This window comes from Triturus cristatus, chromosome 12 (assembly GCF_964204655.1).
Source record: "Triturus cristatus chromosome 12, aTriCri1.1, whole genome shotgun sequence".
Classification (NCBI taxonomy): domain Eukaryota; kingdom Metazoa; phylum Chordata; class Amphibia; order Caudata; family Salamandridae; genus Triturus; species Triturus cristatus.
This window is the reverse complement of record NC_140595.1, coordinates 6,732,395-6,758,698: the sequence shown is the minus strand read 5'-3', so window position 1 is coordinate 6,758,698 and position 26,304 is coordinate 6,732,395. Positions and strand designations below refer to the sequence as shown.

The window sequence follows — 26,304 nt, the reverse complement described above, 5'->3', positions numbered from 1 at the left end:
GCAACAATGTTTAAGGTTTGCTTGCATGTCCCAATTGTTCATTTAGACCAGTTTTTACTGACTGAAGTTTGGCAGTCCACCAAGATCCAATCCTTGACCGGGGACATGGTGCACAGGGGTTGTCAGGAAGTTCACGGAGCCATCCGAGTCTGCGCAGTAGGCATCGCGCTCACGAGACGGTGGCCACTTCTGAACTCAATTTCGGTCGCCATTGTAGGGTAGGCCCAAATGTCAACTTAAGCGAAACAAACACAAAAGAATAATTAATACAAAGAAATTATGATCCTAATGTTAAACCCTCACTAATCCTTTTATATATTAGTATTTTCCTAGCATATAGCGACATTTAAAGCGATAATACTCACCATTAGGATCCAAACAGGAAGGCAAACATCACATAAGCAACATAAATCATGCGATATCTATTACCACATGTACTACTATTAATATGAGTACATATTTTAGTTATTAGAGTTATTTTGCCATGCAAATAGCAATTTCCCACGTGTAATTGGTGTATGTAATTAGTTGGTTTAGTATAACACAGCAATCCGTTAGTGAAATTATAATCAGTAGGTTATATAGTTAGTCTTTTCATGCAAAATAGAGGCGGTATACAAACATTTTTTCTACCTGCTCCATCACACCTAAGGAATAAGTACACTATTTAAATAAACAAACAAATAAATAAAATCATGATTTCCATCAGGGTGGTGACACTGTACTCTGGGAGGTGAGACATCCCCCCAGGGTGAGTGCAGCTGCCTCTGGACAGGTAAGCTTCACTTTATGCTGCTCTGGTTTATACAAGAGCAAGAAGTGTACAACTTTCTACTCTGAAGGCGGGGCTTCGTGATTGACAGGGGCATCCACCACTGCGCGGCCGGAGCACGGATTGGTCAAAGCGTGCGCAGCTCGCGGGGATAGAAAAACAAAATAAACGGCAGATGTCTCATATACACCACCTCGCCGCTGGCTGTCACACGGCCAGCCAATCAACAACCATTGCCTTGGGTGGGCCTGTCAAAGGCGCAGCCAATAGAGAGACAAGCTTCACGCTCGTGCCGGCTTCGCAGGGCGTCTCTGTGTAACCGGCCGGTCGTTAAGTCAGGAATTGATCGTCGTGGACATAGACGAAGGACGGATTTCTACCTCCTGAATGGGGCTTTGAGGTCCACTTAACGCAAACCTCGCAGCCATCTTTAAAAGGGAATATTGTTCCTGTTTTTGTGATAACAAGCAGACTAATGGTAAAACAGGCAAGATAAAATTAGACAGAACTTTGTAAATTAGTATAATAACACGTATTGTACCTCTTAATACAGAGTGGATAATACAATTTAAATTAAAATGTTTTATTTGTAAATATTCACAAATACAATTTTCTAATATTATCTAAGGATTTGAACGCATTGGTTAAAATGTGCTCTATCAAGCGCAAGAGTTTGATTGATATGTGGTATCACTATAACTGTAGGGTCATTTCACTTAGCGCACAGTTTGGGAGCAGCGGTTAGCGGCCGGTGGCGGCAGGGCCTCTTGGAGGCTGCGCGCACAGTCCGTCCTCTGTGTCTACCCGAAGGGGGCGGGTCCGCGTCAACAAGATGGCGACAGCCTGAACTCTGCAGCGGGAGGCGGAGGAGAGCCTGGGTGTCCGGGGATGTGAAACCCAGAGCCTGCCTTCAGAGCGCCGAGAGATGCCGGTGCCCAGCCTGATGGGCCCCAGCGAAGGCTGAGGGCGCCCCGGACCCGGGGTGTGGAGCACCCAGGGGCCTCCAGGCCACGCAGTGTCAACCGACTCCAGCAGCAGAGCCGGGTGTGGGAAGCAGCCAGGCCCCCGAGGGGGCACTGAGCGGGGGTGGGAGGGCGTCACCGAGCAGTACAGGGAGGGCAGTGGGAGGGGCAGTGCATTCCTGGGCAGTAGTGGGGGTAAGGGGCAGTATAGACCCTGTGCGGGGCCAGTGAGCCCATGGGAGGGCAGTATAGACACTGAGCGGGGTCAGAGAGTCTCTGGGAGGGGCTGTAGGGAGGAAGTGGCAGTACGGACACTTGGTGTGTTTATTGAGTGTCTGAGGGGACAGTAGGCGGGAAAGGGCAGTATAGACACTGAGTGGGGTCGGAGAGTCTATCAGAGGGCAGTAGGGGGAAGGGACAACATAGACACTGAGTGGGGTCAGTGAGCCTCTAGGAAGGGCAGTTGGAAGGGGCAGTATAGACACCGAGTGGGGTCAGTGAGTCTCTAGGAGGGGCAGTACAAACCCTGAGTGGGGTCAGTGAGTCTCTGGGAGAGGGAGTTGAAGAAAGGAATGAGTGAGGGGGCAGAACCTGTACTGGATGTCAAGGGGCAGAATCTGTAGGCGTTTCTGCTTGGGGGGGATACTCTAGCCATAGGCATCTGAGGGTGGCGGGAGAAGATATTTGAGCCTGACATTTGACTCCAAACCTACACGAGTCTCTTCTGTAGGTTAGTGGGACATCAGGGTGGGTAAGTTGTGGATTGTTTAGGGAGTAACCTCGTTTGCCTTTTTTGTGGTAGCCAAAAAGGATTTTCGTTGAGTGCTTGGTAGGTGTATCTTTATAGGGGTATAAGCATAGAGTGGTCTCTCATAAGCCCATAGTCTTCAACAGACCTCAAGAACCCCGGTGAACCGCTGTAACTTCAGAAAGCGAGTGCTTGCTGCACAGATCAGGCAAGTGAGGGCCATGATTTGGAGTACATTGTTCAAGTGCTGAACACTCTCCAACCTGTCGCAGCCATGGTAAAGGTCTGTTCCCTGCAGGAGGGGCAATAACAACCTGGAACATGACTTGCCTCTTGCTAAGAGTGGAGACTGGTTGAACATTGGACCTAGGACTAGCACCATCTCTACATTTTGTGACCACGTCCGGGTTTGTGCTTGCCCTTCTAACTGTTCTTTGTATTGGTGGACTAACTGGTACCGGCTGTGCCCATTTACCCCCTGTTGCCAAGAAAGTACTAACTTATGCTTGGCCAAAGCAAGACATTCTCTACAGGTTCTGCGATATTCCTTCAATAAGTGAATTTATAGGTACCTCTCACAAGTGGATTTTCAATTCTCTCCAAGAGTGGATTTATTGGCTTTTCCAAGAGTGGATTGGTCTTCTGTAGCCCGGAGTGTGCTGGGAGCTGAGCAAAGCCCAGCATGGATGAGGAAGAGACGACGGAAATGGGCTTTTTTGCAGAGGGTGAGCTGGGGATGGAATCTTTTATCCATCGAATTGACTCTACTGAGGTGATCTACCAACCCCGCCGTAAGCGAGCGAAGCTAGTTGGCAAGTATTTGATGGGAGATTTACTTGGGGAAGGTTCGTATGGCAAAGTGAAGGAGATGCTGGACTCTGACACACTTTGCCGAAGGGCTGTGAAAATCCTTAAGAAGAAGAAGCTACGTAGGATCCCTAATGGAGAGGCAAATGTAAAAAAGTAAGTTTGCTTTAGTGTGAAAATCATGCTCTGGTTGTGTGATGGCACAAGGTGGTGGGCAAAATTGTGTTAATACAAAATAGTTTTTTTTTATCCATGTTTAAATGTGCTTTTAATGGAATGTATGTGCAGATTTTAAAGCTAGTGGCGATGAATCAGTTAATGGTTGCATATGGTCTAGTCATGGACTATCCAACTTGTTCCAGGTTCGGGGAAAGTCAGGATAAAGATCTGAGAAAGTATGCTACTGCCTTTTGACTCTTATTAGTGCTCAGGTCACAAGGTTCACTAAATAAAGGATGTTGGTGCCACAGCTTTTCCAGGGTCTCGTAAGGATGTGCCTTTGCTACAGGCCTTCTTGCCCATTATACTTGTCTTCAAGATGAAACTGCCTCTGGTAGCTGATCATAGTAAGGCATGTTGAGGAAGTGGGAGTAACAGCACCTCTTTCATTGTAGAAGCTCAAGAAACTGGTCTCTTTGAATATTATACCTCCAGCTACTGAACTAGTTTGAAATAATGTATTCAAATACTTAAAGTACACAGTAGCTTATGGTGTGACTTATTAGTAGGTTTCAGAAATTGTAGAAGAAAGGTACTCCGTGCCGTAACTTCCTCTGTGTTGTATACAGTACATGTGGTTGGAGGTCCTCGCAGAGAACGTGTCCCGCCTCCAGTCTGCACTGGTCTGAAGATCTGAGGATTGTCAGGATTAGACGGAAATAATAATCACACTCCAAAGTGACACTTACTTCCCTGCTTCCTTCTTCATTACTAACTGATATGTTGCATACTCTTTATGGAAATATGCTCAATCTTTTTTTATAATGGTCTCTCTTTTTTATCTATACTTTACTTATTGTAACTGGAGGGGCGGAGGTGATTCTACATTTCTTCTGTCCGTACCAACTGAGATTTTACAGGACTCCAATGATGCTAACTTAGTTTTGCAGTTAAGAGAGTTTTTCCTTTCCTGCACGCTCGTTTTGACATTGCTTTCAGAGGTCTGTTAATCACTTATTTTATCTCCCAGTCTCTCGGCCTTGCCACCTGCCATGGTCATTACGTTTTCGTTTTGAAGAACCTCAAAGGTTTTTTTGGAAAGAGAACAGATGGACAGCAAAGGGTAACCTGCATGGATGGCAGCCAGATTTCAACAAGTTATTTTAATTGGGCAGTGCAGGAGCCCCTCACCAGTTCTTACTACTGACGATTCTAACCCCACCACTCAGTCTTGGGTCTGCAGTGCTTTGGAGGTGAGACGTTGAGCTGTTTGTTCCTGGTCACTGAGTACATACATGTGTTATATCTAATGTCCAAGGGGGGCATCAGGAAACTCAACCCAACACGTTTTTACATACTTAGAAGCTATGAGGTGCAGTGCTGTCTGTTTCCGGTCACTGGGACGTGAGCTCTACCTTATGCTCAAGGAGTCCCTCAGTAAGAACAGCCAGGAGGCTTCATAGTTGTAACTAAACAGTTGGGCAGGTCTCCTGATCCGTGTCATGTTCAGCACCCTGCTTTTTGGCCCTTTTTGTCTGCATCTCTGTTCATGGTGGTGGAAGGAAGGTGTTTGAGCGGGTGGGGTGTTTGTGGTTCTCCAGAGTCTCTGTTAAATTTTCTTCTAGGCTATGCCAGAGGGATTTTTTTCTGGTGGACTGGTCAGCTGCCTCGTAACTACCAGCAGGTGGTGGGTTCCATCCTCATCTCGAGCCATGGCTCTCCAGTTCATGCCCTAATAATAAACCATTTTAATAAGAGTTCTCGGATTTCACGTTTGCCTGCCTGACGACCCCCCCCCCTCTTATCTTCTGTTGTCAAGATTCAATTTTTTGATTTTTCAGCACACATTTCTTACGCCTTTTTGGTATTTTTTATTTTCATGCTGTCTGGTTCAGGTTTGCAATTATAAACACCTTTATATTTAATTTGGCGTTTGTTACTTCACCAAGTTCTGGAATGGAAGAGCCTGATTGCAATCTGTAAGTGGCGACTTGTACTTATTGGTCAGCTTTGTCTGTGGGTCTCTGCCAACAGTTGACTTGAACCCTGGCATCAACTCTGGTATTTACCAACTCCATTATAGCTCGCATTAGTGCTTGCGCAGGTTTTAGAAGGCAAGTCAATGAGTGAAATTAGCCCAAACAATCGGAGAACTAGTATTTCCTCCCCCCCACGCCTCCCCACGCCTCCCCCACTTTCAGTGAGCCTCCTCCTTTCTAAGGTGGGCATGGAGTTGCTTTTTGCTGGGAGTGTGGGCATAAAAACCTTGCCCAGGATTGAGGCTCTTTTTTGAAATAATACACTGAGTTAATATGCCCCTGCCGACTTGTTCTTTTTTAGATTCACAATCTTTTCAATTTCTAATGCAGTGAAAATAAGTTGCTCTGCCAAAGGTATATTAACTGGATTGAAACACTTATCCAATGCAGTCGAAGGAGGATGAATGCTATATCCAACATTTCGCAAAAACAACAATTGATGGACAGAATGCAGAACAATGTCATACATTCACCCCAGTACAGAGATCTGGGCCTAAAACCATCGTTTTTTTTCTCACCATGCCCTTCCAGTTTGAACCCAGCCATATGCAAATCAGTCTTGACCCTGTGCCTCATGGGAACAGTCCAGCCCGAACTGCCAAGCCAGGTCCTCCCTGGACTGGAAACAAGCATCCTAGGACCGGTTTCGGGGTTTCACCCCTCTTCAGCCAGAATATCTTGATTCCAGTGCCATGGAGAGCACGGGACTCACGTCTGAGCATACCCGTCCCACTCGGGGTGACAAATGCAAAAACAACAATTGATGGACAGAATGCAGAACAATGTCATACATTCACCCCAGTACAGAGATCTGGGCCTAAATCCATCGTTTTTTTTGCTCACCACATTTCCCCACTACATACCTGTAATATGTGATTTACTGTGGACTTCAGTCTAAGTAGAACCTTTTAGTTACCATATTTCGTGATGGTCTAGAGCCATCAACTCCCTGACCATATTTCCTCACCCCCTTGTGCCTTACTCCGTTCTTTTTTCCTTCTGTGTAAGTGGTACTACGCTGTCAATTCTAATCGATATGTACATCTGACATTGCTGTCCTAACGCTTAAATGCTTTCTAGGCACTTGGGTCCTTTGTTAGTGAAATCTTTGTTTAACCAGCTTTGATCTAACAAATCCAGTTGGCCGCACACTGCTCGTCACACCAGCATGTTGCCCCAAGGAACTCTGGTCGATGTAGTGGCTACGGCGAATACGCCTATGCCACAGTGTTGGAAAAAAAGTATGTGTCGCATTAGCCATCCCTGGACACGTGTTTCGAGGTAGTTGCCTCTCGTCAGCAGGGAGTAGGTAAGTGTAAGGGGGTGCTGCGTGGACTGCCAATAACGTAAAAACAGGTAAAGTACCTCTCATGGCGCGCAGGTGCTGGTCCAGAGCTCGTCAGCCCAAATGGCTCAAGGGAGCCTTTATATAACAAATCGAGTTGGCCGCACACTGCTCGTCACACCAGCATGTTGCCCCAAGGAACTCTGGTCGATGTAGTGGCGACGGCGAATACGCCTATGCCACAGTGTTGGAAAAAAAGTATGTGTCGCATTAGCCATCCCTGGACACGTGTTTCGAGGTAGTTGCCTCTCGTCAGCAGGGAGTAGGTAAGTGTAAGGGGGTGCTGCGTGGACTGCCAATAACGTAAAAACAGGTAAAGTACCTCTCATGACGCGCAGGTGCTGGTCCAGAGCTCGTCAGCCAAAATGGCTTTGATCTAACACAGGCTTTCTTGTTTTGTGAGTAAAATATCAGCACAGTCTCATTTTACAATCACATGTAGGGGTTTCCCTCATTCTTTTAGACTTTCTTTATTATTACACTTAAGTTATTTCAGAACCAAGTTAATGCAGTTCCACCAATCCTTTAGACTGCAGTTTTTTTATTTTATTGTGATAATCGTTTTGGCGGAGTTAACGTTTGACATGGGGCTAGTTGAGTCATGTTCAATGTAGCTAGTAGAGAGTTCACTGTTCTCCAGGACTCGATCAGGGACTTTCGTTAGAAGTACCCTACAAGTGGCTCATCTCTGTCACTCTATAGCTGGCAAATGAGGTAATGTAGCACTTGTATTTTTTTGTTTTTGCCAGCATCATGTATTCTGGGGGTTGTATTCCACACTTCGCTTAGTTTAGGCCTCCCAGTCCTTGCACATTGTTTTGTTTTCTGAATTTTGGAACCAGATGTTTGTGTTGCCCAACAAGGAACTGTTTGGCAAGTATTAATGTCGGGAAGGCTCTTGTACCTTGAGTCTATCCTGCAACAGCAAATTTATTCCTACAACTTGTATATTCTGTGTATGACAGTTGCTGTGCTTGATGTCCTGGAAGTGAACACTTCTGGCAAACCTGACATAACATTTCGGTTCATTACTTTTTGAAGACCAAGTTAACATGCATGCTTCTGCAAAGCAGCTCATGTATGTGAGGCTTTCTGTCTTACATGAACACCCCTGGGAAAAGGAGATTTTCAATAGCAGAGCAAGTTCTTCATCTTACTTCATGAGTTGGCAGTGAATCCTTTAAGTGCAGCTCAGTAGCTGCTTGTGATTTATGGCCTGCCCATCAGTCCTTACTTTTTATTCCAGAGCACTTGGGATGCTGGGACTTGCACCATTAACTAGAATGGCGGAAGCAAGAGTACAAGTTCCAGAATGCAACATGCTGTTTGCCAGAGCACCGTGATTGGCTGAAGGTGTGTGTGTGTATACGGCATCCATTACATTTATGACGTACTCTTTATTTCCAAAATTAAGGGGAGGAGGAAGGTCTCCACCCCATGGTTTTCAGAGAGTTTGAAAGACCTCCAAGGACCATGCCGTAAGCAGCAATGGAGGTGGAGATTGTTACATAGGCCAGAAGAAAAGGAAACCCACAGAGACCATTCGAAAATATAAGAATGCCGGTAAAGAGGCAAAATCTTCATACTTCTCTCTTAAAGTAAGATTTGCGATCCGTGTATCTAATGAACTGTTTAAGGTGGTTCGCGATCTGATATCGCTACCAGCTCAATAGGAGCTGGAAAAATCTCTAGATTTTACGAATAGGGAGGCCTCGTTTTTTGTGGATAAGATTTTGAAGATTCTCTCTGAATTTCAAGTTGCGGAGGATGGCCTAGTGCCTAAACCTATGGTAGATAACTTCTTAGAGAGGTCCCCCATTATTAGTGTATTGTCCTCCTTCTTCTCTAGTTTGCCAGCAGCTGAAAATAAAACTATTCTGGGACAAATTACATCAGGTTAGTCTTAACGATTCTTGCCCACCCATGGTGATGCAACTCACATCAGATGTCATTGCCCCTTTTCTAGAGAAGGTGTATGCCCAGGTGTTGGACTCCGGGGTGTATCCCCAATGCTGGAAAGAAGCAATTGCTGTTCCCCTGAAAAAGAAACCGATTGGGGATACAGGAGATTTGAAAAATCTTCAACATATCTCCTTGTTGCCCGTACCGGCCAAAATCCTTGAGGGGCACATAAATCAGTAAAAAACTGTTTTTTTTTTTTTAGTTTTTTTACATCTTCTGAGCTTCTAGACTCTTCTGAATGCCTTTAGGGGGAACCACTACACTCAATCTGCATTTATCGGAGTGGCAAATGCCATTTGCTGTCAAGTAGATCACGAACGCGCAGCTATTTTAGTTATGCTAGATTTATCCTCTGCCTTCGATACCATCTCTCCCATGCGATTGGTGCAGAGACTGCTTCAGGGTGGGCTGAGGGGTTCTGCCCTCAATCTTCTGGCATCCTTCACAAAAAGTGAGCTGCGGAAACTTCAGAGATAAATCTTTCCAGCTTCCCTGTGGTGTTCCACATTGTTTAAGCTTTGGGGCCACTCTGGCTAAACTGGTATGTTCCTTTCACCTTTCAGGTATTGTCATATTCGGCGATCACAAATCATTGTTTCGAAATCCGGTGATTCGGAAGGTGTTGCAGAAAAGTTTAGGTTGTGTATGGGGCAAACCAGTTCCTGGATGCTAGAGAACTGGCTCAAGATGAATGCCGATAAAACGGAGATTATGATCTTTACGGCAAAGAGCTCTGTTTGGTCTGACCTCTGTTGGCCAGAGACTTGTGACTCACTATTTCTTCCTAGAACCTCCGCTAAAAAACTGGGGTTAATCTTTCAGAACACCCCGACATTTGACCTCCAGGTTGAGAGAACTGGGAGTTTTTGTTTTTGGATCAGGTGCCTGAAATAGATCTTTCCCTTCCTCCCCGAGGAGCGTGAGTGTTGGTGGTCATTGCGCTAATTTGAACTCTCCTTGACTACTGTAACACTCTGTATTTGAATGCCAATCGGTATTCCCTTAATAAACCTCAGGTTGTTCAGAATGTGGCGGTGTGATTAGTTTTGGGCGTTCCTAAACATCTATCGGTGAGGAAGGGGCTGAGGACTCTTCGTTGGCTTCCAGTGACAACAAGCATTTACAATGCAATGGTCTCGGCATTGGTAAAGTTAGAGCTATTGGCATTGCTCATGACATTATTTTTGTTTATGTTTTTGTTTTTAAAACATTTAAAGAAACGGCATTGTTATTTACAATGTCAATAGCTTAATCACTTTCAAATGCGAGACCTATTGCATTTGCACCCACACACAGAGCCACCTACACACACACTGATTAAGCTATTGACATGGTAAATAACAATGCCGTTTCTTTACATGTTTTAAAAACAAAAACATAAACAAATGAGCAATGCCAATAGCTCTAACTTTAACAACACCGAGACCGTTGCATTGGAAATGCTTGTTAGGACAAGGGCATTGGATATCTCTGAGATAGTGGAGGCTCAGGGGCCTCTCATCTCATGTTTAAGGGGGCACCGCCATTTTGCGGCATGCCACTGAATGTACGGAAGAGCTGCCTTGGTGTGATTGGGCCTGGCGGAGCCCTCTTTCACAGAGCAGAGCTGTACATCAAACAGGCCTTTCATTTTCCACACTCTGCTGTGTCCTACCTTACAGCTGCGCAGCAGTCTGATGCAGCCCTTCGTGCAGCACTTCTGCGGTGCCGCCCTGGGGTGCTGGAATGAGAGAGCTTGGTTTCCATTCCCCTGCCATACACCACGCCGTGTGAAAATCGCCCCTTCTCACCCTTCAGGCTCAGTCATGTTGACTGCTGCAAAAAGAACAATTGATGGACCGAATGCTGAATGCCAAACATTCACCTCGAATACAGAGATCTGGGCCTAAATACATTCTTTTTTTGCCTACCATGCCATTCCAATTCTTTGACAGTCATGAATATGCAAATCATCTCCGTTAATCTAGTCTTAGTTTGTTTTTTTGTTGACAGGAGCTCTCCTGTTTCTTTCCTGGGTGCTATACAACTCCTCCCAAAGACAACCAGGCCGAAAAATGTGAGCCCGCATGACATATATAAAAATACCTAATGATATGAAATAGATTGCATATATAGGTTTCAGGCGAGGGGGTGCGGTGGGCGGTTGGATCTAATTTACCCAGATTGACTAAAAGCCTGATTAGAGCCCAGGTGCCAAAATCAGCAGTTTAGTCAATAAACACAACTCCTCTCGAGTCCCGAGGTGATTTAGCCGCATGCATTCTGGGAATTGTAGTCTTGGCCTAAGTCAAAGAGATAACAGTACAAAACTACAAGGAGTACCAAACGTGCCAGGGAATGAAAAAGATCGTCAGCTTTCCCTTCCGAGGGTAGAAGAGTTCCCCGAGTCCCTCCATTACAAATGCCTCGAGGTTATAAGATCCACTAGTTCTTAGGATTCTGGTAATGTGGGGGGGGGGGGGGGCGATGTCTCAGCGACATAACACTCACCTCACACATCTGAAGGGCAGAGCGGCAGAGACTGAACCCTGGCAAGGCAACCCCCCTTTTCTGAGGGGCTCCTTTAAAATACAGACACGTAAACTCTTTTAGAAATAAATGAAGGAGTAAGGCAGAAAGGCTACCCCACACCATGAAGGAGCGAAACAATCTACATGCTAAACTGACAGAGGTAGTCGCTGTCTTCATCAGTCAGTAAAAGTTTTTACAAAAAATTGAGATATGAGCACACAAACAAGTAAGAAGGCTTAGAATCGTTTGACCAAATTTACTTCAAATATTATATGGGGCAATCTATCCAATGGCTTACAACTCTAAAGTGGGCCAAGAGGCCATTTAAATAGGTTGGTTTTGCGCTATAAAATGCTTCATTAGATTAAACATTAAAATAATTGTGCTTTACCTTAACGTAAAAATATTTAAGTGCAAATGGTTAATCATGCTAGGTACATAGTTAAAGGTGACGGGTTCTTGAGATGTTGGGCAGTGCGTGTTGTAAATACTCACCCCTGTATCATTAGAAAGCAATGCGTTGCAACCGTTGATTCTGTAGTCGTTATTACATAACCACAAACTTCTAAACAGTGAAACAGCAGATCCACGTATCACTGCAAACAGTTAATTTGTCTTTGCTCTTGAAATAAACTCTTTCGCGCGCTCCTTTGTTCGCTCAGTTCGTGTAAACTGTATTAAGTAAAGAGGTGGCATTCTTAGGTAAATCGTGATAACAATGGCTCAGAGTCTCTTAGGGGCGCTCCTTCTTTCATGTCGGCGCCCTTCTGCTCCCACCAGTTATCAGGCCCGAAGGCGTAGTCATAAAATATAATTTGCATTGTCACTGTAGTTTGCTTTCTTTGTCTTTTTTTTTCCAATCCTCTTTTTTGCCCCCCACAAAACAGAAATCCTAGACCCCATAAATACCTTGCACGGTCCCCTTTTTAACTGTCAGGTAATTACACACAGTTCCTTGATAATTTAACCCGTCAAAGGTTGTCTCATTACTTTGTTCCTTTGGGTAGCGTCTCCCGCTTTGTGTCTGATGAACACTAAACAGGGCCGATATTAACTGTCAATTAATTACACACCATTTCTCTTCACTATTTACCCGATGAAATGGACAGGTAGGCCGCATCCCTGCCATCTCAATCACTGTCTCCCCGACAAAGGAACCAATAAAGATGAGTCACTCGGAGTCACCCGGTGTCTGGTGCGCAGAGCCGCCCATTGCTAATTGCCCTTAGAGACGGCTGATAATACAAACTTTGTATTGAAAATCAGCCTAATGAGCGCCATGCTGGGTAGGGAGATCACATGTCAGAGCAGTTTGCAGATGCTCGGGGGCAAACAACGCCTGTTATCCTTTAAGAGCTGAGAAACTTACTGCAAGTCTAGGGTCCGGATTCCGGCAGAGACAGGCACGCAGCAGGAGACCGCGGGCTCCTGTGAAATGGCGCTGCCCGTCGCTCTCACCCACGGCCCGCACTGTCTCTGAATGGTCAGTGAGAAAAAAGCCCTCGAGGTCTATCTAATATGGCGTACAAAGAGAGCTTAACCATGTAAAGTATGCTTGCAGAAGAACTCCATTAAAGAGATATTTTTGGGTGCAACATTGGAGGGAAGGGGGCAGCTGTGTGCAGCCTTCGTACAGACCTGCAAAAGCCGTAACGCGCATCTGAGATGGCGTCTCGGAGACGAGCAGACAAAGAGCCGCTGTGGCATATGCTCCTCCGGGAACAGGCGCACTCGGAATGCCTGTGCTCGTCATCACCCCTACCCATTGCCACCCCCCTCACACACAATCTGTCGGTTTGATTTCACCAGGCGCTCAAGAGGACACTTTCTCTTGCCCAAACACAAGCTCCTTATAGCGGCCCAGATATACGAGGGGGACACTGATTGCTTTATTTTACTACCCATCCAGCAGTCAGAAGGCCCTTTGTCCTTGCTTGCACTAGGGCCCAGGGTACCCTAGCTACACCACAAATGTCGAGTATTATTTACCAGCCATGGTCTTCTATTCAGCAGCCAAAGCATTGTGGGAATGGTAGTTCTGGTTTATCTCAACATGCTGCCCCATATCAAATGGAGCCATCGGTTAACATTAGATGGGGGCTAGAGATTCCTGCCAGCTGCAGGGCACAGCTGGCGGCTGACCAGGCACACACAGCCGGCCAGGGAACAGCAGCTTTCTGTCCCCGCCTCGGCTTCCAATAGTGAACCCTTGTGAACTGACATCCAGCTGAGCTGGGGGCTGTGGGGCGAGGGAGTGGGAGGGAGCGCTGAAATTTATTTCCCGACGTTTCTGGGAATGATGGAGGGGGTAGAAATATCAGACCAAGCAACTGAGGAGGGCATTTGATTCATTTTTGTGCTGGGTAACAGTGTTTTTAATGTGCTAATGTAGCGCAAAAAAGTCTCGGCTTTTCATCATTGACCACCGAATAATTAACAGAGACGAGGATGAAAGCGGAGCCTGGAAGCTCGCGACTGGCCCCTCTTACCGCAGAGTATTAAGACACAGAGGTGGGGGGTGAGACAGCGAGTGAGGGGGGGCAAGAGTAGAGAAGGGGAGGGGAGTGAGAGGGATAGGAAAATAAGTGAGCGTGACAGAGAGATAAAGTTAGAAAGGGAGAAAAGACGACAACCAGGTAAGGGAAGAGAAGGGAAGAAGAGACTGCTAAAGAGCGAAAATAGGGGGACGGGCAGAGAGGTACACCAAGCAAGGAATGAGACAGAGGAAACGAGGGCGAGCACGAAGTGCAGAGGAAGGAGGGAGGGAGCAAGCGGAGCTAAGAAAAGGGGGGAGGGGGGTGGGTGGAATAGCGGAAGGAAGAAATGGGAGCCAAAAAGGAGAGATTTATGGAAGCAATATGTGTACGCTTTCATCACGACTTTCATGTGTCTGAAAGCATGCTGCCTGGGAGCGCGTGAGCTCATGTGCGGCTTTACAATGCGCATACTGAAACTTGTTAAAACAAATGAAGAGCAAAAGGCAACGGGCACAGCGCAGATAACGGGAGAAACTTCAAAGGCAGGAGAGGGGCTCATTAGCATACTCGACAGCTTCATGCGTGTCTGGCGAGGGGGGAAGGAGGAGAGGCAGGATGCACTATTGAAATGTGCTTCCCCAAGGCGGGCCGCGTGCACAAACAATCAGGCGAGCTTTGACAAATCCTCTAGGTGGGACCTTTGGGACCTTTTGGCTGTGCCGTGACCGGGAGTTGTGTTGGGGGAGGGGGGGGGGGGGGAGACCTAACCACTGAAGGATAAGAAAGTTATCCGATTAGAAGCCTGAACAAGCCGAGGGCACCGGAAGACACCACCGCCTTTCTCCAAGGCAGAGTAGAAATGCCTCGGAGAAACGCAGTGTCCTTTTCGGATTCGGGGGCGTGTTTGTCTTTTCTCTCCTCCAGCCATTGGCTGGAGGAGAGAATGAGACTTTCTTTAAAAAACACGCCCCCCGATCCGAAAAGGACGGGGCATAATCGGAGTGACTGGACCTCTTCTCCAGTGGCTGGCCAGCATTTAAGAGGCCAGCCAATGGAGAACAGGAGAGAAGAGGGGCGGGTGCAAGCCCCTCTTCTCAAAGACATTAAATCTCCGGACTTCCGGTCTGCCGACCGGATGGTCCCGAGACCTAAAAAGGCTGTTGTTCAAAGCCCTGTGTCTGGTTTTTAAGGCCCTTAACCAGCAGGGCTCTTACTATTTAAGAACTGTTTTTAACTGATATCTTCCCTGCAGACAGTTATCTGCTGGTCAGAGGAACATGCCTGTTCCCCGCTTTAGGATGGCGAGATGGGGCGAGCGTGCACTTTGGGTGGCAGCTGCTAGTTTGTAGAACACTCTCCTGGTGCACACTGCTAATATTACTTCAGACTCTGCATTTCACAAGAATTTGAACACTTGGCTTTTTTCACAGCTATAATTGCCTTTGTTTGTCACCCCTGTAGGCTTTTGCTGGTTACATCGCTTTGATGCCTATGTTTTAATGGGCTTTGCAAATGTACATTTAGGCATAAGTGGGGTAGGGCAGGGCGAATGAAGCGTAATCTAGATGGTGCTTGACTGTTGCACCTTCTAATGTGCATGGACCCAGTTTTACGTTAATGGTCTGATTAGTCTTTTCGAGAGGATCTGTCCGTGGGCTCGTTCTTCTCTTCCAGGGCGTCTGTTGCACAAACCTTGCTTTTGGCAATGATAGCACTTAGGTGACATTAGCACTTTGAAGTTTGCTCTTTTTTTCATGTCTTGGAATGCACCATCTCAGATGATTTTCGTGGCTTGCTTTTCTAGGATTGTACCAACCCTCACTGTTACTAGGCTGTAGTCAGGTTCACTCATTAAAATCAGTTGCAATTGCAGAGGCAAAGTCACAGAAATATGCACCCCCCCCCCCCCCCCCCCCACTTCCAAGTGTGCCCTTGAGGAGGAGTCCTCTCCAAGCTCAGGTTGATGCAGGTTGTTTTTTTGCCTGAGGTCCTACTGCATCCCTGAAGCTCCTGCCATGCACGCCTCAGTGAATCTACTGCTTTTTAATCGCTCATGCCTTGTGATAGTAAGACCCCTTCAAGCCCTGGGTCATGAAAAACAGACCCAGCAGCTTCTCTTCATCCTTGCTCTGTCTTGTGTCCGCTCTGGTCTCTGCGAGTTATGATGGGGGTGAGAGTCGTCACAGCAGTATCTCCTGAGTCTTTACTCGATGAGCTGTGGCTCCATCCTGGATGCAGTTAATCGCTCCCTTCCTTGGCTGTGAGCGCTCGCTTCGCCCTGTCACCCCTCAAGTACACTCTGTCTAGCTGGACTCAGACCTGCTTTTGGTACAGGAAATAACGTTTTCCATCCATTGCTGTAATTCAAGTCATTACTTAGTGGGTTATGATTCTAGCAGGCGCGTTCTGATTGCAGGCTCCGAACCTGTACTCCGATTCCTTTAATTGGAATCGATCGAGCAGTCTTTGCACTTCCTGTCTCATTCAAGTTCGATCTGGAGAGATCTCATTAACTTGGTTTACCTCCGAAGTAAGGTTGGAGATTTTTGGATTCTGCTTTCCTAACCAAATAGTTGTCTGGCAGTCGGTCATTCAGTTTCCTCTGTCAGTTTAGTTCTCCCTGTGAAGTGGGGCCAACTCCGAGGTCGATGACCAGACTGTATTGAGCGGAGGTAGGTAAATAGTCGGCATTCTGCCTCACCTGTCTTCACCTACAAGCGTGGGTCTGAGCAAAAGGTGCAGTGGTATTTGTGTCAACCCAGTTTTGTGCAACTAGCAAATCTTTACTAGAATGAAAATAGCCCTGGCTAGATCTAGGAAATAAGCATTGGAAAGCCCATTGAGTCCCACTTTTCCAATGTTTTGTGGTTGTCAATATTGGCTTTGCCACATGCGTTTATATAATGCACCAGTATTGTCAAAGCCAGTAGTGACATCAGCCCATACTACAAATATAGACAACGTAGTTTTTATTTATCCTTTCAAGATGGCCACCATATTGCTTCAGACAATATGAGGGCTCACTTTGGTAGCAATGGTGGAGCTGAGGTAGGTTAACAATAAAGCTCCACCATCAGTAGGGCTATGAACAGAGAAATGCAGGCAAGCAATAGAAGGGGAGGTGTTTAAGAAGAACAAAAAGAGGGGTTAGGAAAAGCAGCGAGAAACCGACTAGAAGGGGCGTGGGAGAGCAACCTAGAGAGTGTGGTGGAGCGGCAGGGTGTGAAGTGGAAATCTGCGTACAGGGGAGAGAGCCTGCTCACTGGAGGACTCTCCCTGTGCATATCCAGTGGAGGCCTCTCCCTGTGTCTGTCCAGTGGAGATGGGTACCGTAGCCTTCTGGACAGTGCCACACAGGTCTCTGGCTTTGTTCAGCAGAGACTGGGGAAGTTGTATTAGTTGGATGTTCTTTCTACGGCGCCCTTGTTGTTTTGTGACCGCTTCACTGCATTGTTACTTCAAAGAACGTGTATCCATATTTATTACATAGATGCACTTTCTTCTCTGTAGTTACAGTAGCTCCTCGTTTTGATAGAAAATTCTGTTCTTGCATCCTTATTTACTTTAACTCCCACCATTCGAACAATCGGCAACAAGCTTGGCAGAAACGTAATTTAGTAGGAAATCTAAGAATGTGCCCAATTTGGTGCTCGTCAGTTTTTTGTTTGGTTTGTTTTGTTCATACTGGGGTCCCAACAATTTTTTTTACTTGCCAATAAAATGGGTTTTCTGTTGATGATTTTTCGCCAAGTTTAAATCCAGAACTGCTGAACTAATGCTAACCAGCATTCTTGGCGTGCACCCTTTATGTAAATCTGGTGCCTTTCATTAGTTTCATGGAAATCTGTTCGGCTGTTTTGGAGCGAGTGTCTATACTACTAATTGTTCACAATCTTGTAGGTCGTGTGAACATTAGTCTCCCAGTTTGGTCCCTGCAGCTTGACAATGGGCAAGATTTAAAGAAGGCTAGTTGTGTGATGGATGGTTGTAGTTGATGAACGAAGAGATGACGTGCACGGTCAATGCAGGCGCTTTAGGTCGTAACGTCTAGCGCCACACAAGGGCTTGTTTAACTATCTCCATTATAAGCTTCCTTGAAAAGTTGCTGTTTAACTGTGTGAGAAGTTGGCCTGATGTATGATGTCACTAGTTCTAGTGTACACCTTATATCAGCCCAAATACCCTTATGGTGATTGGTTGTGAAGTCAACCTTATAGACCAGCTATCCTAGTGGTAGCATGGACAAGAGCAGTCTTAGGCTAAACTCTGAATGGCATGTGAAGCCAGCTGTGATACCATATATAATCCCTTGAATACCAAATGAAAGGACACCACAACAGATATATATATAAAATAAAGTGTATTTATTCTAAGCAAACCCTCAGCACTCTTTATGAGATTAGAGGTAAGTACAACACAGTCTTATTTAAGCATACATTAAGTCACACAGGTAAGTAATACAGTTAGGCCCTAGGGGCCACGCAAACCATATACTAAATAAGTGGTATAAGAACCACTGTCACGGAAATAGAATAGGCCTAGGCCTAGGGAATCGCTGGGGCTACACTACACTAGCGTTAGTTAGGAAGTGGGAGGCCCACGGGATTCGTGTGCAGAGTGGAAACACTCACGCGTAATGCGTAAAAGTCAATAGCAATAGTACAGTTTAGAAAACGGTAGATTTAGGACACTTCCGGAGTAGCTAGGAAGTTGAGACTTGAAAACTAGACACTAGGATAGTCACTATCCTGATGAGCACCGGAGTACCCAAGTTACCTAGCCCACAGGCTGCGGGTGCATAGGGGTGAAGATGCGTCGTTTTCGTCGTCGACTCCTATGGATGCCTGAAGAAAGATGCTGACAGGCAGTCAGGGGAGAGTGTCCGGTGGATCCCAAGGCTGGGATCAAGAAGAGAAGAAACCTGCAAGCAGAGGGGACAGAGTCAAGGTCACTAGCCAGTGACCACGTGGAACCAGGAAGGAACCAGGCGATGTCGTGAAGAGTTGCAGGTGAAGGTGAAGCTTGTCGCTGCAGCCAGGAGGACCAGGAAGCGTCGAGGACGACCAGGATCAGGAGGCGAGCTGTCCCACGAAGGCTCTTGCTGTCGGCGGCGTCGAAGTTGGACTAGGACTCACCAAGCCTTGGCAAGCGGAACCCACGAAGAACAAAGGACTTGCTTCTGGTGCAGACCAGGAAGGTCTGGGGTGCTTCTTCTTTGCAGAGAAGCGGGAGCCAGTCTGGAGGAGCCAAACCAGCGCAGAAGATTTCAGGGAGCGTCGTCACAGAGGCTACTAGCCAGCGGGCAAGCAACCGGACAGACGCGGCAAGCAGGAAAATGCTGAAGGGCCCCACGCAGGACTCGTGGAGTGTGGGGGGCTGATCTTCGGTGCAGTTGGTGCTTGGGGTTGGGGCTTCTCAATCCCCGGTGCACAACTTCGAGGGTACCTCAGAAGCTGCGCTGTAAGATACTAGCCACTTTTCCCAGGTAGCCGGTCCCACGTCGCTCGTCGCCTCCACGGATCTCAGCTCTGCTGCAGATGTGGATGAGGGTCGGAGAAGTCTGGAAATCAAGGCTCTGGTCGGCCTCTGCAGTCGGTTCCTCGTCGAACGTTTCACAAAGCAAAGGGTAGTCTCTTGATAGTGCCTGTTTGCACAGGGTAGCCACTCCTTGGCTACAAGGGAGATTCTTCAGTCTTCTTCTTTCGTCGAAGGTCCAGAGTTTCTGTTCAAGTTTGCAGGTTCAGGATAATCTAAAGTCTTGAGGCCCAACTCCCACTCTTATACTAATCTGGGGGGCTGGGATACCTGCTAGGTCACGCCTTATGGGTGGGACCTGGGAGGGGGGTGGTTACACCCACTTCCCTTTGTCCAGTTTCGCGCCAGAGCTGGGGCTGGAGTGCCCCAGCGCCGGTTTGAACTGGACTATGCAAGGAACACCTTGTGTGCCCCAGGCATGTCTCATTCCTTTCAGCCCACCCTGCCCCAATACACTAAAGGCTGTCTGGGGAGGTGCTAGCACCTCCCCAAGCAGGAAACCTATTGTCCAGGCCTCCCTGGCTGGGATCACTCCCAGCTGCAGGAGGTCAGACTTGTGTCGTGGCAGCAGCATCCATTTTGTGATGCTGAGGCTTTGGTCAGAGGCTAACAGTTGAAGTATGATTTTAACATGTCTTTCCCTCTAGAAGGGGGGAATAATATTCTCATGTCCAGAAATGGCATGGGGGTATTATTCCCGAGTGTTAGACACCTTACACGACATGTTTTGATAAAGCCAAACCATAGTTACCATAACCGTCTAAGATTATAAGGCACTTTAAGAGTATATGGTAGGCTATATCATAGAACAGCTATAAGGACATGGTTCCGAAAGCTGCAGACAGGCTCAGCTCATGCTAGAGCACCACCTCACATGTTACCAAGCACTCTGCCTCCAGGATTGTCAAGGCCTGCCATAGGAGTGACTGATAGGTACACATGTGTCTATATGTAAGTCAGGTATAGGAATACTACACCTAAGCAAGGGGTGATTACACGACCTTGCCCCAGCTGAGTGATCAGCCAGTTGTGTCAAAATGGAAGGCCAGGCCAGGGGTGGCACAATACATGCTGCAGCCCCTGGTAGGCCTAGGGTACACCTATGCCCTGGGTACCTAGGGTACACTGTACAGGGGCCAATAAGGTGATCCTATCCAAATGGGTTATGCACCTAAAGTACATAGTATTAATTTAGAGAGAGAACAGCAGGGCTGTGGGTCTGATTAGCAGGCCCACAGCCACATCTAAGTCGAAAACCAGTAAATCAAAAGCAAAAAGTGGGGGTGAACATAGAAAGCAGACCCTACTCTCTACAAACTGTTTCCTGGAAACTAAGCAGTTAGAATCTGCCCTATTGTGTGGATGAAAAGAATTCCAGGGTCTGGCTTCCTGTGCCGCTAGCTGTACTCTGCTGTCATTTAAAGTCTTTAAGGTCATGGTTCGCTTTGGGGTGTAGATCTGATACTGTTTAAAGTTTCATCAGTGAAAGATTTGTACCTGAAATCCTTCACAGCGCTGCCCTATTACAGCATTCTCTTTTGCTTCATACGGACAGTAACCACCTGCGCAGCCCCGGGGTGGCTGCTCATTGAGCAGGTTGTGAAGATTCTTGTGAGTTTCTTTCTCAAGTTGGGGGCTGGGCAGATTCAGGTGAGGAGCTATGTACAAGGCTTAGTCTGGGCCAGGGGTGTCTGCTTAGACTTTAGAGAATCTGATCCTTGACAGATTTTCAGGATATGACCTAGTTTACATTTACAATAAATGCACCTAAATATGAATCCTTTACATAGCTGCTAGCTATCTTGAAAACCTGGCATGGATTGTCCTCTCATACACCACTTTTGCTCAGCCCAAAGAAATAATAAAGCTGTAGGGAAGGTCTCCTGTTCAAAAGAGTTGAGGTCCTAAAACGCTGTTACAGGTCTTTAGGTACCAGGTGAGTTCTGCTTCGGAGGAGTCTGTTCTTGACTAGTGTGCCAAGGCACCCTGTGGGCTTTGGGCCCCACGATATCACTAGTCATAACTTTAGGTAGAAGTGTTGTGCAGACTGAGGGAACCCCCAGGAGAATGACCCAATGGCAACACAGGTGAGGTATCCCCAACCTGTGACTCTTGCACTCTTATTCATCAGAACTCCGATCTACAATTAGTGCATTGTCACCGGGGGTGGTTGGGGCGCAGGGGGATGTCTGGATGATGTTAAAGTGTCTTACAAGGTAACCTACTCCTTGTATAGACAGCTGTGGTGAGGAATGTGACGGCTATGTCTGTCTGCAATGGCAGGCAAGTTCAGACGTGTCTTCTGGTCTGAACATGGTATGCTAGCTGTGATCCATGGCCCTGGATCATTACTGCTGGTCTTCTAGGTTTTTAATTTTTTGGGAGCCCCACCCTTGAGCACAATTCCTTCCTACCAGAAACCTTTGCTTTTTATTTCATGGATCCACCTCTTTTCTTTGATTGAGGTGTTCAACTGGAAAGAAACTCTGCAAGGTTTCCTAGAAATATAACTTAAAGCTAAGAGACACTGTGAGGTTTATTAGGAATATAATTTAAAGCACCTCTGTGCTATTCCTAGAGTTGTGAAGCTTCTGTGCACTACGTCCAGGGATTATATTGCTGCTCTGTGCCATGCTTTACTCTGGCAAGCATAACCGCTTTAATATCCAAGTTAAGAACTCGTGTTAAAGCTAATATGTGTTCATCCGTAAACAAAGCTATTGTAAAATAGGTCTGTGCCCTGCCTTGAGTCTATGGATTGCAAAGCTTTTTTGTGTGCCTTGCTTTAACCCACGGATTTGTAAAGCTGCCCTGTGCCCAGCCTTAAACCTGTGGATCGGAAAGCTGCATTTGTTCAGCCTTAAAATCCAGTGACTTTAAAACTGTTCCAAACCTGTGGATTCTAAAGCTGCTAGAAACCTGTATAATGTAATGCAACTTTAAACATGGGATTCTGAAGCAGATTTAAACTTGTGTATTGTAATGCAGCTCTGTACTCTGTCTTGAAACCCAGACATTGTCATTTCAGTTGTGCTCTGCTTTAAACCTGGGGATTGCTGGTTTGCTCTGCTCTCTCCCATAAACCTGTGGGTTGTAAAGCTGCTCTTTGTGCCCTCTCTAAACTTGTGGATTGTGAGGCGGCTTTTAAGCCTGCGGATTTTAATGTGTCTCTACTCTGTCTTGACACCCAGACTTTATAATTCTGTTGTGCTCTGCCTTAAACCCGGGGATTGCATATTTGCTCTGCTCTCTCCCATAAACCTATTGGTTGTAAAGCTGTGTGCTGTGCTCTAAACCAGTGGATTGTGAAGGTGCTTTTTTTGGTTAATTTCTGGGGTAAATTAAGGTGTCATCTGGGCATCCTTCTTTAGGTCGTAGTTTGTGAGGTCATCACTCTCTGGCCTGCATATGAAAATCTTAGACTTATTAACCCTCCAACTCCTGGATTTTAAAAGCACTTGTTGGTCCCCGATGTAAGCAGAGTGCTGCCTGGCTGTGTGGGCTTGGGGATCTCGCGTCTCTGGAGCCTCTGCTGGGCCTTCTGGGAGATAGGTGGTTATGGTACAGCATCGTTGACCTATGCAGCATGGCTCAGTGGAAGGTAAAAGTTGAACTAAATATTTTTCTTTTCTGTTTACTCTATTTTCTGTTTAATCGAGAGGCTCTTTGGTTATTCAGTAAACCTTTTTGTACAGAAGTCTAGACTCTGGTCCTTGAATGCAGTGTGAACCTGTCTGTTCTAGATTCCTAGTACCATATTGTAGTTTGAAATGCAACTCCACCTTGCCTTTGGTATTGGCTCCCAGTAGTCTCTGGGTGTGCAATAAAGCATCTGTTTGTTGTCGTTCTTGGTTCCTCGCAGGTTCTCTGGGTCTGGAATTAGATGCCACATCGTTTTGATTCCTAGCAGGCCTTCGCTTTGCGATGCGTAGTTGCTTGGTCTTCGCTGTTGGTTGCTAGTTTCTGTGTGGATTGTAGCATAGCCTGCTCTTTGCTCTTGGTTGCTGGTGGTCTCTAAGTATGGAATAAAGCATTGTTTTGTTTCGCTCCTAGTTCCTGGTGCTGTCAAGGTGTCGAATTAAGTGTTGCTTGGTCTTCGCTCTTGGTGGTATCTTGGTATGGAATAAAACATTGCTTGATTTTCACTCTTGTTTACTAGTGGTTTCTGTGTGTGTGTGGAATGAAGTATTGCTTGGTCTTAGCTGATGGTTTCTCTGGGTTCTCTGTATAAATTGAAGTGTTGCTTTGTCTTTACTCTTGGTCCTTGAAGATGATTTTTTATGCTTGGTCTTTGCTCTTGGTTCCTAGTGGGTTCTCGGTGTACAGAGTGCTGCTTTGCGTGCTCTTTGCTCTTGGTTTCTCGGGGTTCCTATGTGTGGTATGAAGCATTGCTTTGGCTCTGCTCTTGGTGTCTGTGTAGAATGAAGCGTTGTTTTGTCTTTGCTCTCAGATTTGGTGGTGTTGTGGTATGAAAATAAATGTTGCTTGGTCTTCATTCTTGGTTCCTAGAAGGTTCTTGGTGTGTGAAATGCTGCTTTGCCTGTTCTGTGCTCTCTGTTCCTCTAAAGGACTTTGTGCACGGAGTGCAGCATTGCCTTCTTTTCGTTCTTGGTCGATTATTAAACATGTAGAATGCAGTATTGCCTAATCTCTGCTATGTAGGCAGGCTTAAAGACCTTTTTGGTTATAGAATGTATTCTGTTCTCCTCTTGTGATTATATTCTAGAAAGGTATCTGGGTGCATACATCCTCACTGTCTTCTCTCCACTCTGAGATCTGTTCTGGAGAGGTTGCTGCAGGGGAGTCGTTACTTAAGCAGCTAGATCTGGGTGGAGTTATTCATGGGCCTCTTCTGTCTGCAACTTGGCAGACAAACGCTTCTAATTGATGCCAAAGAAAGATGTGTTGATAGAAAAAAGAAAGGAGATGGAGGGATGGGTGAAAGGATGCGGGGTGCGAGAAAGTGTGTGTGTGTGTAAGAATGCGTCAGTGAGTAAAAAGTGGGGGGAAGGTGAATGGGTAAAAGGATGGGTCAGTGTGGATGCGTGGGTCCAAGAAAAGATGGGTGAAAGGATAGGTGGGTGTAAGAATGCGTCAATGAGCGAAAAGATGGGGAAAAGGATGAATAGGTGAAAGGATGGGTGACAGTGTGGATGGGCGAAAGAATGGATGGGCAAAAGGGTGGATAGCTGAGAGAATGGTTTCATGGATGGATGGAGAAAGATTGAACTATGCCTGAATGAATGACGGAATGTAAAGGTGAAATGATGGGTATCAGCGGGTGGGTGGAAGAGTGAAAGGATGAATGGATAGAAACTTGAATGGAAAAGACGAGGTAGCTCTTCTAGGGAGGGGAGGGTTCACTTGCTTCAGTTGCCTGGTGCCATTAGAGGATTGGTCCAAAGGGGGGGATATTTACATTTTCTGGCTACCCCCAGGGTTAGCTGGGTACGGAGTGTGCGGTTAACACCTAACCCCTCCTATTGTTTGGTGTCTGATTTCAGCCAGCAACTGTTTGCCTCTTTTTTTAATTTGTTTACTTTTTTTTTTTTATTTAACCTAGTTTTTTTGATCGCGTTTGGTGATGCCTGGTTCATTCCAGGGCATCAGCCAAGTCCCAGCCTTGCAGTTGTGCTCATTTTAAACTAAGGTAGAGTGGATCTCATAGCTCCTACCAAGGGGGGGTTGTGGTTGGAGCTTGTTCTGAAGAACAGCCCAAAGATACTGCCTTGGGTGATTGTGCGTTGTACAGAGCTGCATAGCATAACAGAGATGGCTTAAACTTCCACCTGGCTGCTTTTCATTTTCACAGCTTAGCCTGAGATGGAATGAGGATGACGGTTTGAGCGGGGCCTGGCCTTGTTGACCTGGGTGTCTGTGTGATACAGTTGATCATATTATGCTCTTCAATGGGTCGGACACTGCGTGCATTACTGTGAGGTCCGACTGCTTTAATTTCTAGAGGAACTTGTCTACCTGGTGGCGCTTGCCCCATCCATGCCATCACCAGGAACTGACGTGCGAGGTGAATGAGGTTTAGCAGGTCAGGATTCCCTTCCACACAGATGTTGCACCACCAGCAGTAGAAGTCTGAGCTGCTTCTTTACATACGTGCCCCATGCACGTTACGGCACCAGCATCGCTGCAAGCTTTCCACACATGCTGGAAGGTGGTAAAACACGTCAAAGCCATCACACCAGCATGAAGGATGTTTAGGTGTAGAGTTTTTCAAAAAAGGTTGTTAGCATTGTACACATCTGTGGTATGGTGCTGTGTTCAGGAAGCGCCATCTAGAGTGTTGCATCCATTTTTGTGTCCTCCTCAGAACAGTTGTTGCATTTTGAAGGCCACTCCTGGCATTTGTCTTAACGTTTTTGGAATGGAGATTGGCTGTGGTATATTGAGTATGTGTGTGGCTACTTGGCGTATGTTGTATCCTGTGGTTTATTATCGGCAGTTCTGTGTTCTTTTCTTGAGTCTAGCTGTGGTATATTGTGCCATATGTGGTATCCACATTTGGGCACATTATGTGCAGTTGTAATCGTGTATAGAATCTTCCTTCCAGCGCTTGGGCCCACTGACTACGTCATCCAGAGTTGTAAAATCTCCTGACCCACTGAGAGAAATTGTGTTTAACATCAGAGACCGTACCTAATCAGTTTTTTAAAACGCGGACGTGTGAGATTATTGTTATAGAAGTGCACCAGGGAAATCTGAAAAGCAAGGTGACACTTATTCGAGTTGAATTTATAGATTAAGAGTTCATGAGTTGATAATAAAGCAATATATGTTCTTTGAACTCGTAAGTGCTCTTCGCAGTAAATGTGGTTTGCTTTACTTACAGACCACTGGTTAAGTGGCTCTGGTCTCTTGTTGCTTTTGTCAGAGCAGAGCCACCAAAACGATGGTTTAAGCTTTTAGTTGCAGCCCTTGTTATGAGTCCCAATGTACCCCAGTAGAGGCCTAGGTAGTTGTACGACCTTTTAC

General features: G+C 46.3%; 1 protein-coding gene across 4 annotated transcripts in view; it reads left to right on the top strand.

Annotated features, from left to right (window-relative positions):
• Window positions 1-1,575: 1,575 nt before the first annotated feature.
• STK11 (serine/threonine kinase 11) overlaps window positions 1,576-26,304 on the top strand; it is a 120,469-nt gene continuing 95,740 nt past the window's right edge. For 3 of the 4 annotated variants that reach the window (XM_085639563.1, XM_085639561.1, XM_085639562.1), the window contains exon 1: window positions 3,030-3,445. In XM_085639563.1, coding sequence (XP_085495689.1) covers window positions 3,165-3,445 — 281 coding nt within the window. In that variant the 5' untranslated portion in view covers window positions 3,030-3,164. Of the gene's footprint in view, window positions 3,446-26,304 lie in introns of all 4 variants that reach the window. The other variant, XM_085639564.1, reaches the window with a different exon arrangement.